The following is a 12,554-nucleotide window of genomic DNA, read 5'->3' as shown; positions in this document are numbered from 1 at the left end:
AGTCAACTTGACTATGTACGGAAAGGCCTGGAGGCGCCTTGGTGCACTAGTGTTTCTTCCAGGTCTTGGTTTTGTGGACAGAAAGCAGTTAGGGAAACACTGGTAGTGATTTTGAAGGAGACTGGTCGCAGAGTTGCAGACGCAGTTCATGGGGAAAGGGGCACATGAAATTCCCACGCGGGACGCTGTTTTGTGTGTGTGTGTGTGAGAGAGAGAAATTAATTCTCCCAAGCTTCTCCCTTCCTCTGGTCCTCATGTGATGGTCCTCGGGCCCACGTGTTCTTTTGGAGAGCACCTCAGTCCTTAGTCTACGGAAATCCCCAGCCCGCAGAGCCCTGAATTCGTTTTCCTCGCTCTCTTCTTCGCTTGGGGACCGAGAGCGCGGGAAAATGGCGCCGACACGAGGCGCGAAGGGCAGCACGACCGCCGCCGCCGCCGCGCGTGCGCCAGGGGCGGGGCGCTCTCCTCCAGCTCACTCGCCCCGCCCCGCGCGCGCGCTTGGAGCACGCACGCGCCTTCCGGTGGGGGCTGCCTCCGCGGTAGCGACGGACGGGTAGAGTCGGCGACCCCGGCGGTTTGCTCCGCTGTGTGGGGGAGCGATGGGAAGGTACTGGGCAGGGGCTGAGGTAGGAAGGAGCCCACCTGTCGACGCCTCCCGCCACTTTAGCCCCTGAGCCGTGATGCGAGCGTGGGCCCTTCTCTCCGCGGTGCTCTGGTACCTCACAGGAGGTGTGGATTGTCCCACCGTGCCCCCAAGTCTCTCTGCCCGAGGTTCCCGGTCCTGCCTCCTCGGTTTCGCCCTACCCTGTCCCACCCTGAGCCCTGGCTCCTTTTCTAACTAAAAAGTCAGTGGTTTCTTTCCTCCGCAGTTGGATGCCAGCGTTCATCCTTACTCAATAAGAAAGGCTTCATTTTTGGCAAGATAGGACACCCAGGTAATAAGGACCTCTTCTCACCGACGGCCTTTCAGGAAAGTCCAGGATGCCATGGACCTGCTAGGGTTGTTCCCGCAGAGGAAAAGGGTGCGAACGTGCACTATGCATCTGCCCTGTGCCCTGCAGTTCGTGAAGATTGCATCTTTTCATCCTGAACAGCGACCCTAGCTAGTTGTATCGCCTTGCCTAGAGCCGCAGAGCTCTTAAGGAGCCAGGATTCAACGCATATCTCTTGCTGTGATGGCAACTCACTTCCAAATGGTTCTGCTGCTTTGCAACGTGGGAGCCCCACCCACAGGGGTGATTTCCTGGGCTGGAAGTTGCTCTGTGTGAACGTCTGTCGTCCCTCCCCTTGTTAAGTAGATCTCCTATTCATCCTTTAAGGGTCAACTCAAATGTTATTCACTGTGGTGTAACTTTACCATCCTCCTCAAGGAAAGCTAGCCATCCAGCTACTTTTAGATAACTGGGCCTGTTCACAGTATGTCATGTTTGAACCCTCTCCCTCAACACCACCACGGCCACCAAATTGTAGGATAATGCCTTTGTATATTCAGGGCCTGGCATTCAATAGGCTTTAAAATTAATATCTTGGGACAGAATTCCAAGCATACCATCATATTATCAGAATACGTAATTGCTGCAGGGCCTGGTGGCACACGCCTCTGATTAGGAGTCTGGGGCAGGAGGATCATGAATTCATAGACAACCTCAGCAACCTAACAAGACCTGTCTCTAAATAAAATATAAAAAGAGTTTGGGGATGTGGCTCAGTGGTTAAGCGCACCTGGGTTCCATTCCCAATACAAAAGAAAAGCAAAAGAAACAAGCAAAAAACATAATTGCAGAACACTGTCCTAGAATGCCTCCTATGGGCTTAATTATTGTGCCCAACAAAGGAAATTTACAGTGGAATACCAGGTGTCCCTTAGAAATAATAATTATCTTTAAAATAATTTTGCAGTGAATTCAAGGTTTTCTCTGGACTTTAAATTGATTCCATTATCCCTTAAAAAAATATGATTTTAGCCCAGTATGGTGGTGCACGCTGAGGCAGGACGTTCACAAATTCAAAGCCAGCCTCAGCAACTTGGCAAGGCCCTAAGCAATTTAGGGAGACACTGTCTCAAAACAAAAAAATAAATGGGCTGGGGATATGGCTTAGTGGTTAATCGCCTCTGGGTTCAATCCCTGGTACTGCACCCCTAGCCCTGAAAAATTTGAGCAGCCATGTGTGGTGATCCATGTGTGCTGTAATCCCAGCACTGAAGAGACTGAAGCAGGAGGGTTACAAGTTCAAGCCCAGCCTGGACAATTTAGCAAGACCCTGTCTCAAAAGTAAAAAGGACTGGGGATATAGCTCAGCGGTAGAGAGCCCTGAGTTCAATCCACAGTGCCCTAAAAAATTTTTATGATTTCAGTGAGTTCTGAACCTGTACATCCAAATGACTTTCTAAATGTCTTATGTACATAGAATAAGAACATCATGGCCCTAACAGTCTATAGAGTTGTTAAAACTTACCATGAGAAGCAAGGAGAAATTCAGACTACCATCCTAAATATAATCACTGATTTTTTATTTTTTTGATACTGGGATTGAACCCAAGGGTGGTGGTTAACCACTGAGCCACATCCCCAGCCCTTTTTTATATTTTATTTAAAGACAGAGTCTCACTGAGTTGCTAAGTGCCTAGCTAATCTGCTGAGACTGCCTTTGAACTCTCAATCCTAATTTCTTAGCCTCCCAAATTGCTGGGAATACAGGCCTGCTCCACTGTGCCAACTTTATAATCATTGATTTTTAAAAGTCTAAAACCACCAGGCATGGAGGCCCACACCTGTAATTCCACAGCTCAGGAGGGTGAAGCAGGAGGATGACAAGTTCAAACCCAGTCTCAGCAACTTAGTGAGGCCCTAAGCAACTTAGGGAGATACTGTCTCAAAAAAAAAAAAAAAAAAAAAACTTAAAAAAGAACAAATTAGTATCCTTGGTATGAGTGTATTTTGTAGTTTTGCTATGTAATGTACTTATACATTATTTTATTTTATCACAGTGAAAATATATGTAAAATTACATCAAAATAGCCCAGTCCTTATCTGTATGGATTTGAATCGTGCTAATACAGAAACAGTGGATCCCACGTACTTATGGATTGGGCCAAAGGAAAAGACATTAACAGGTAAATTATTTGATTTTAATATAATTTTAATGATGTGAACATTGTTTTTAAAAAGCACTGTCATTTATTGAAAAGAACAAATTTAGTTTTGACTGCAGTTTTTACCTTGCCCTACACTTGGATAAATAGTGTTATATGTTAGTCTATGCCTTAATTTCTCCAAAATCTGAAACAGTATTTTTTTTCTTATTTTTTCATGGTGTTGGAAATTGAATCCAGGGCCTTATACATGCTAGGCAATGCTCTTTCACTAAGTTACATCAATAGCCCTTGAAGCAGTTAATTTTGTATCTTACTTCTGAGCTATATTCATTCAAATATCTTTATTTTATCTTTGTACCACCAGTAAAATGAGATGAGATATTTAATAGGTAATTTTTCATGATGTTAGAAGAGTGCCTTGGGATATAAGTATTATCAATTAATTTGGCTTATGTGAAGAAATTGTATTTCATTTACTGAATTACTGGCATAAACTAATTGAAACTAGATGCTAAGAAGTGAATCAAAGTAAACCAATATACATTTCATTTCAAAAGTGTACTTATGTGGCTTTTCATAGAGTAATATGATAGAATTAAGATTTTGTTAGATTCTTGGAGTTGAAATAATCCATTAGTTTTTTTAAATGTCTGTGTCTATTTGTAACCCAAATTTACTAAATAACTTTTGAATTGTTATCTGTTAAATAACCAAATAATTTACTATTTCTGCGTAGACAATACTCGGATAAGTATAACAGAAACGGGAAAACTAATGGTGAGAGATTTTCTGGAGCCTTTGTCTGGACTTTATTCATGTACTCTTTCTTATAAGACTGTCAAAGCAGAAACCCAAGAAGAAACTACAGTAAAGAGGAGATATGAATTTATGATCTTTGGTGAGAATGAGCACATTTTAATATATATATTTAGTTTGAATCAGAGTTAAGTATAAGACTTCTTCATTTAGTGAAAATGAATCTGGTATAGGTAATCATTATGATTTATGGATATTTTGAGGTGTGTTTAATTAGGTAAACTCAAATTAACAAGTTTGTCCTAAATAACTCTCTTTTAACTCCCTACTTTCTACTACCTATTATCCAGGTATTTTTCCAGGTAATTTAAAAACTGATATTCAATTCTATAACAGCAATAATACTTTCTGCAAATGAAGACCCTCCCCAAAAGCAATCTTTTTTTTTTCTTGATGCTCTTATCTATATAGGCAACCCACAGAAGCCATTTTTCTTCTTCTAAGTAGATAAATATCAGATGAAAGTAACTTTTTTTTCAGTAAAATTATTAGTTTTATATGTTTTGTGAGGATAAATTGTTAAAGCATTTTACTAGATAAGGTTTCTATGTTTATTTGCAATATTGATGGGATTTAATATTACATGTTATTTGAAAAATGTTTGATAGAACAATTAATGCTAGGCACAATTGTTTTCATTCTCATCTTTTTTCAAAGCCTATCGGGAACCTGATTATTCATATCAGATGGCTGTACGTTTTACTACAAAGTCCTGTGTAGGAAGATATAATGATCTGCTTTTTAGAGTGCTGAGGAAAATCTTGGATAATTTGATCTCTGATTTGTTGTGCCATGTCGTAGAACCATCATATAAATGCCATTTTGTTAAAATTCCAGAACATAGCCTTTTACATGAGCTGTTCATAGCTTTTCGAGGTAAAAACAAATTTTAAAACATTTCTTTAATTTTATGAATTTAGCCCTGAATGATTAATTATTGCATGAATATGAAATATCTTATAAATAATGGATTTAAAATATTTGTTAAACACTAAAATATATTGTTGCCTGGTTATGGCTTTAAAAATTAGCATACAAGTTATTTACCTTCAAATATGATATATTTTTGCTTGTAATTTAGAAGTCAATATCAATTAATTATCATAGCATTTAACTATATAATATTGTAACTTCTTATAGAATTTTTAATTGTATTTTTGAGCATTTAATAACAGGGAGTAACCAAGCACAGGCTTTTTTTTCCTATTTTAAAAAAAAAAATTTTTACTTATAGTTGGACACAATATCTTTATTTTTATTTATTTATTTTGATGTGCTGAAGCTCAAACCCAGCGCCTCCCACTGAGCCACAAACCCAGCCCATTTTTTTTCCCTTGTAGTTACTTCCATTAGCCCCCAGATGGAGTAAAGTCATAATGTATAAATTATTCAAATTGTACATCTAACTTTACTACTAGGACTAGATAGCTAGATGAAGTGAACATGTGCTTGCATACTAAATAAAGTACTTGGGGCTTTATTGAAATGTTTGGAACTGTTTAGAATCCTTTTGTGAACCTATCATGTTTTCCTCCCCAGTTGATCCTTTTGCTCCAGGGTGGAAAAGTGCATGCAATGATAGTGTTGACTGTGAAGATATCACTAATCGTAATATCCTCAAGGTGAGAAATTTATCACAAGGAAAAAGAACTTGAATAGTCAGTAAAGCTATTTAAAAATTTTTTAAGCCTGGCACAGTGGTATATGCTGGTAATCCCAGTTATGTGAGAGGCTAAAGAAGGAGGATCTCAAGTTCAAGGATCTCAAGTTCAAGGATCTCAAGTTTAAGGCCAGCCTCAACATTTAGAGAGGCCCTTAGCTTTGGCAACTTACTGAGGGCCTGTCTCAAAAAAACAAAGTTGAGGATGTAGTTCAGTGGTATAGTGCCTCTGGGTTCAAGCCCCAGTACTGGAAAAAAATATATAATATGTGTGTGTATTTATTCATGTTGTGAATATTTATCCTTAGTAAAAACATTTGTAAGAAATATATTTAAATTATTATTTTAAAATATATATGTAGTTGAGTGGGGTAGCTCATACCTATAATCCCAGCAATTTAGGAGGCTGAGGCAGGAAGATCACAAGTTTGAGGCCAGCCTCAGCAATTTAGCAAGGCCCTAAGAAACTTAGAAAGACCCTGTCTCAAAATAAAAACAAAAAAGTCTGGGCATGGTGATACACACCTGTAATCCCAGCAATTCAGGAAGCTGAGGTGGGAGGATAGCAAGTTTGAGGTCCTAAGCAACTTAATGAGAACCTATCCCCAAAAATAAAAAGAGCTGGGATGTAGCTCAGTGGTAAAGAGCCCTTGAACTAAAACCCCGGTACCAAATAAGTAAATAGATAACTAAATAAGTAACATTTTTTAAAAGAGTAAAAAATTAAAAAGACCAACGATGTAGCTCAGTGGTGAAGCACCCCTGGCTTCAATCTCCGTTACTAAAACAAAAACAAAATACACCAGCCAGACACAATGCCCAAATAACTCAGAAGGCTGAGGCAAGTTTAAGGCCAGCCTCAACAATTTAGAGAAGCCCTTAGTGAGATCCTGTCTCAAATAAAAATAAAAAGGGTTGGTGATGTAGCTCAGTGGTTAAGTGCCCCTGGATTCAATCCCCAGTACAAAACCAAAACAACAACAACAAAGCAAATATAACGTAGTAATGACTTGGTTTCAATGTTTTTAAACTGACATTGAGATTCTTGGCTATTTCAAAAGGTTATTATTTTTTAGAGTGGCACATCTGGAATATTATATGTTTCCAGAATAATATGCATTTTATCTATAATTGAAGGATTGATCCCTGGTTTTTTTTCCCCCAAAAGATGATTAAGATTGAAGATTGAAGAATAACCTCACAATCTAGGTTAAACCAGTAGTTCTTCCAAAATTGTATCTGTTCTAGTCATAACAGCTCTCATTTTCTCTGCCATCCTCAGAGACTAAGGACATAGTCTTAAAAATCCCATTCTCTTGGTCTAGTTCCTAAGCCTATACCATTCTTGGTCTAATTCCTATATCATTAATGTTGTGTATGACTTATGGGACATAACTCCATTAATATTAGTTATTAAACTCTGTACTCAAGAAATAATACAAAATTTACATTATTAGTTTGTGATGCTGGTTAGAGAGAAGTCTTTGTTTCCATTTTACATTGTTCTAGGTTTTTCATATGAGCAAATAGAATTAGAAATAATGTACTCCCAGTTATCTACATAAGGAATGGATATGTTACAAGTAATTCAAAACAAGAAAGTTTGTTTGTTTTTGCAGTACTGGGAATTTGAACCCAGGGGCACTCTACCACTGAGCTACATCTCTACCCCTTATTTTTTTTATTTTGAAACAGAGTCTCACTGAATTGCCCAAATTGGCCTTGAACTTTTGATCCTCCTCCCTCAGCCTCCTGAATCGCTGGTATTATAGGTGTGTGCCAACAGGTTCCTGGTTAATTTAAGTTTTTTTTTTTTTAATTTATTTTTTCTTAACCATTTTACACATGAATTTACAATAGTTGATAAGGTTAAGACTAGACTAATTTTAGACTTTTTAGTCTTATACAACTTTTTTGGAATTCACCTGTTGTACAAAGCATGGAATGTTTATGCTACTTTTAATTGCCTCTGATACAGCAGAACAAATTGGCTCATGGTGTAGTAATTGTATTTTTCTCTTATACTTTTAAATCTTAGGCAAGAGACAGAATAGAAGAATTTTTTCGGAGCCAAGCGTATACTTTCTATCATCGCCTTAATAACACTGTACCAGCTATGCATTTTGTGGACCACAGTTTTCAAGTAGTACGTATGGATAGCTGTCGACCAGGCTTTGGAAAAGATGAAGGTCTACACAGCAATTGTGCTAGCTGTTGTGGTAATTATAAAATATAAATATCTACATATCTAGGTTATATAGTCAGAAGAATAGATAAATAATTATATTAGGATAATTTATTTGAATCTTTTTTTGTACCAGGATTGAACCCAGGAGTGCTTTACCACTGAGCCACATCTCCAGCCCTCTTTGTTATTTTGAGACAGGGTTTCACTAAGTTGCTTAAAGCCTTGACAAATTGCTGAGGCTGACCTCAAACTTGTGAGCTTCCTGCCTCAGCCTCCAGAGTCGCTGGAATTACAGATGTGGGCCTGATATATACAGCTGATTTGAATCTACACCAGTTCTCTTTCAGAAACATATTTACCTAAAGGGAAGTAAAAAGTCAAGGCCCAAATTTTCTAAATACAATTATATTAATGTATATTAATTCTTCCTAATATACTCTTGTATTACAAAACATTCCTATAGTGTTGATTTAAGATACTCTACTATGAAAGAAAACCACATGGTTTTGCCTAGAAAACATAGAAATAGGAAATAGGAAATAGAAAACTGGAAAAAGGAACTCATAGATGGGGCACTGCAGATACTGTAAAATGCCAGTACTAAAGGAAAAATAGGGTTCTTAAATCTTTAAGATTGTCTTATTGGGCTGGGGTTGTGGCTCAGTGGTAGAGCTCTCGCCTAAAATATGGGAGGCTCTGGGTTCGATCCTCAGCACCACAGAAAAATAAATAAGTAAAATAAAGTCATTGTGTCCAACTACAACTAAAAAATAAATAAAAGATCATATTACAATTTAATTGGCTGAACAAGTGTATTATAGATATAGAAATGGTATGATATTGAAGGCAGATTTATATTATTGATATAAAATATCTGTAAGTTATAATGCTCTCTTCCATGTGTTTTCTTTTGCAGTGGTTTGTAGCCCTGGGAATTTCAGTCCTGATGTTGATGTTACTTGTCAGATATGTGCTTCTACCCAGGTATATGGAGCTAAGTCTTGCCCAGAAGCTTCAAACAAAAACCAGCCGGGCGATGACTAGAGGTGGAAGCTTTGTTACTTGCTTGCAGAAGTGGGGGACATAAGATGATTTGTTCACATCACAGAGCATCATAGATAGCTCTATGAAATAAGATCAGTAAGACCAAAACATTGTATAACATACATTGTAGAAACAAAAAAATAATAATTGGCATGGCATTTCTAAGAAATCATTTAATCCAGTATCTCCAGTGTACAAAGGACAGTTCAAGTATTAGTGGATGATTTTTAATGAAATATGTTTTGTTGTTTACAATCTGTTGCTCTGTACCTAAGACTATATTGAGGTCAAGAAGAGTAGCAAAGTATAACATAATAAAATTTTTATATTGTCTGTATATTAATTTGTTTGAAATCACTCTTATGTAAAGGCATGTATATAACCTTTGTAATTAGAACCAAAATATTACTTACTTTAGTCATTTTGCTTTTATTTTATAATTAATAGACTTAATTTTTTAGTATAGGCTTTGATTTTTAGAATAATTGAGCTTAGAGTTTCTTATTACCATTTACCAGAATAATCCAGCAGGAATTCCTTATTACCATCCCATATCCTCCTCCTTCCTCACACAGTTTCATCTGTTATCAACATACTGCATTTATGTATCAAATTTGTTGCAATGGATGAACCAATATTAATACATTATTATTAACTGTAGTCAGTGGTTTACATTAAAGTATCAATATTTGTGTTGTAGGTTTTCCCAATTGCATAATTAGGTATTCACCATTACAGTTTCATACAGAATACTTTCACCATCCTTAAAATTCACTATGCTTTACCCTTTCTCCCTGAGTCCTTGGCAACCTTTGATCCTCTTACTGTCTCTATAGTTTTGCCTTTTCCAAAATGTCACATAGTGTGTCGACTTTTCATATTGACTTCTAATCAGTAAGCAGTATGCAGTTAAGGATTCCCCTATGTCTTTTCATGACTTGAAAGCTCCTTTTATTGCTGAATAATATTCTACTGTATGGGATATATCATAGTGTGTTTATCCAGTCACCCATGAAGGAAATCTTGGCTGCTTCCAGTTTTTGGTAACTATAAATAAAGCTATTATAAACATTTGTGTGCAGGTTTTCGTTTGGACATACATTTCAACAACTGGGTTAATACCTAGGAGTATGATTACTGGCTTATATATGACTGTGTTTAGTTTTGTAAGAAACTGTCTTCCAAAGTAATTTATCATTTTGCATTCCCACCAGCAATGAATAAGTATCCCTGTTCATTCCTCCTCCCTAGAAGCATTTGGTATTGTTAGTTTTTTGGATTTTGGACGTTCTAATAATGGGTAGAGTGGTATTTCATTGTTGGTTTAATTTCCAGATTCCCTAATGATATCTGATGTTTAGCATCTTTTCATATGGTTGTCTGCCCTCTGAATATCTTCTTTAGTTAAGTGTCTATTTAGATTTTTTGTTCATTTTTAGTTGGGTAGTTGTTAATCCTCTTATTTTTGAGTTCTAAGAGTTCTTTGTACATTTTGGATACAAGCTTTACTGTATTAGATATATGTTTACAAAGATTTTCTCCCATTCTGTGGCTTCTTTGTCCTTTTAACGGTGTCTTTCACAGAACAAAAGTTTTTATTTTTATTTTTGTTTTTTAATTGTAGATGGACACTATATTTTATTTATTTATTTTTATGTGGTGCTGAGGATTAAACCCAGTGCTCACATGTGCTAGATGACGCTCTGCACTGAATTACAACCCCAGGTCTAGAACAAAAGTTGTTTTCGTTGTTGTTGTTTTTAGTTGTAGTTGGACACAATATCTTTATTTTATTTATTTTTATGTGGTGCTGAGGATCGAACCCAGCGCCTCGCACGTGCAAGGTAAGCACTCCATTGCTGAGCTACAGCCTCAGCCCTTGGAACAAAAGGGTTTTTTTTTTTTTTTTGCTGTTTTTTGTTTTTAATATTTATTTATTAGTAATAGGTGGACACAATCTCTTTATTTTCATAGGGTGCTAAGGATCAAACCCAGTGCCTCTCGCATGCTAGGTGAGCACTACCTCTGAGCCACAACCCCAGCCCACAAAGTTTTCAATAAAACTTTTAATTGCTACTTTTTTCCAACATGAGTTGTACTTTTGGTGGTCATATCATAAAACTCAAAGTCACATAAATTTTCTCCTATTATCCTCTAGAAGTTATGAAGCTTTATATTTTTTATTTATGTCTAAGATCCATTTTGAGATGATTTTTGTGAATTATGTAATTTTTGTGTCTAGATTCATTTTTTTGCGTATGGAAATCTACTTGTTTCAGCACTACTTGTTGAATACACTCTTTACTTTCTCCACTGAATTGTCTTTGCTCCTTTGTCAAAAATCAGTTGCCTGGCTAGGTGGGGTGGTGCACACCTGTAATCCCAGCAGCTTGTGAGGCTGAGACAGGAGGATCTCAAGTTCAGAGCCAGCCTCAGCAAAAAGTGAGGTGCTAAGCCACCCAGGGAGATTAGCCTTTAAAAAAATACAAAATAGGGCTGGGGATATGGCTCAGTGGTTGAGTGCTTCTGAGTTCAATCCCTGGTCCCCCACCCCCCACCCACCCCCCCCAAAAAAAAGATCGGTTGCCTAAGCCAGGAGTGGTGGCACACTCCTATAATCCCAGCAATTTGAGAGGCTGAGGCAGGAAGATCACAAATTCAAGGTCAGCCTCAGAAATTTAGCAAGACCTTGTATCAAAATCAAAACTAAAATGGGCTGGAGATATAGCTCATTGGTAAAATGCCCCTTGGTTCAATTCCCAATACTGTAATAAAAATTATTTTTGTACTTATGATCATGAGATATATTGCTCTGTTTCACTTCCTGTAATATCTTCCTCTGGGTTTAGTATTATGCTAGCCTCACTTCACTTTTTGGAAAGAGATTATAGAGAATAATATCATTTCTCCCTTAAATGTTTGATGAAAATTCACCATTAAAACTATCCAGGCCCAGAAGGGATATATCTCAGTGGCAGAATGCTTGCCTAGCATGCCGTGAGTTCAGTCCGCACTGTATCAAAAAGATACTATCTGAGCCTGAATGTTTTCTGCCTTGGAAAGCTATTCATTCATTGCTGTAATTTCCCAATAAGCACTGTATTTCCTGAATTCTACAAGTTTTTATAAGTTATATTTTCATCTTAATTTGATTAAAATATTTCAAAATTTTTATTGAGATTTCTATGACCCAAGTGTTATTTAGAAGTGTGTTGTATAATCTCCAAATATTTGAAAAATTTCAAGCTATATTTTTCTCACTTTTAGTTGAATGCCATTTGGTCTGGTAGCAATTTTATATGATTTCTATTCTAAATTTTTTCAGAATTTGTGTTCCAGAATATGGTCTGTCTTGGCAAATGATCTGTGTGAGCTTGAGGAGAATGTGTACTTTTCTGTTGTTGGATGGATATTTGTAAGTGTAAATTAGTTTCAGTTGATGGATGATGCCGTTCAGTTCAGCTGTATCCTTACTGATTTTCACCTGCTGGATCTGTCCACTACTAATAGACAAGTGTTGACATCTCCAAGTATAGTGGTGAATTCATCTATTTCTCTTTACAGTTCTATTCCTCTTTGCCTCAACAAATTTTTTTTTCTGGGGTACTAGGGATTGAACTCAGGGGCACTCAATCACTGAGCCACATCCTCAGCCCTCTTTTGTGTTTTATTTATTAGAGACAGGGTCTCACTGAGTTACTTAATGCCCTGCTTTTGCTGAGGCTGGCTTTGAACTCATGATCCTCTTG

At 37.2% G+C, this 12,554-nt stretch overlaps 1 protein-coding gene across 2 annotated transcripts; it reads left to right on the top strand.

Annotated features, from left to right (window-relative positions):
• The first annotated feature begins 504 nt into the window (after window positions 1–504).
• Window positions 505–9,876, top strand: Zpbp2 (zona pellucida binding protein 2). Of its 2 annotated transcripts, XM_005321960.4 has the most exons (8): window positions 505–729; window positions 870–935; window positions 2,990–3,115; window positions 3,834–3,995; window positions 4,571–4,789; window positions 5,453–5,535; window positions 7,612–7,792; window positions 8,678–9,876. In XM_005321960.4, the coding sequence occupies exons 1-8, from the start codon at window positions 681–683 to the stop codon at window positions 8,803–8,805; spliced, it is 1,014 nt and encodes a 337-aa protein (XP_005322017.1). In that variant the 5' UTR covers window positions 505–680; the 3' UTR covers window positions 8,806–9,876. The 2 variants fall into 2 exon arrangements, with proteins under 2 accessions (XP_005322017.1, XP_077898188.1); XM_078042062.1 differs by lacking the exon at window positions 4,571–4,789.
• Window positions 9,877–12,554: the final 2,678 nt, after the last annotated feature.

This window comes from Ictidomys tridecemlineatus, chromosome 3 (genome assembly GCF_052094955.1).
Source record: "Ictidomys tridecemlineatus isolate mIctTri1 chromosome 3, mIctTri1.hap1, whole genome shotgun sequence".
Taxonomy (NCBI): domain Eukaryota; kingdom Metazoa; phylum Chordata; class Mammalia; order Rodentia; family Sciuridae; genus Ictidomys; species Ictidomys tridecemlineatus.
This window is presented reverse-complemented; position numbering and strand designations above follow the sequence as displayed.

Bases quoted from the DNA above. Each gene is read 5' to 3' on its own strand.
- Zpbp2 (XM_005321960.4), top strand. From the start codon at position 681: ATGCGAGCGTGGGCCCTTCTCTCCGCGGTGCTCTGGTACCTCACAGGA. The intron at 730-869 runs GTGTGGATTGTC...TTTCCTCCGCAG, and splicing joins GCTCTGGTACCTCACAGGAG to TTGGATGCCAGCGTTCATCC. The intron at 4,790-5,452 runs GTAAAAACAAAT...TTTCCTCCCCAG, and splicing joins GCTGTTCATAGCTTTTCGAG to TTGATCCTTTTGCTCCAGGG.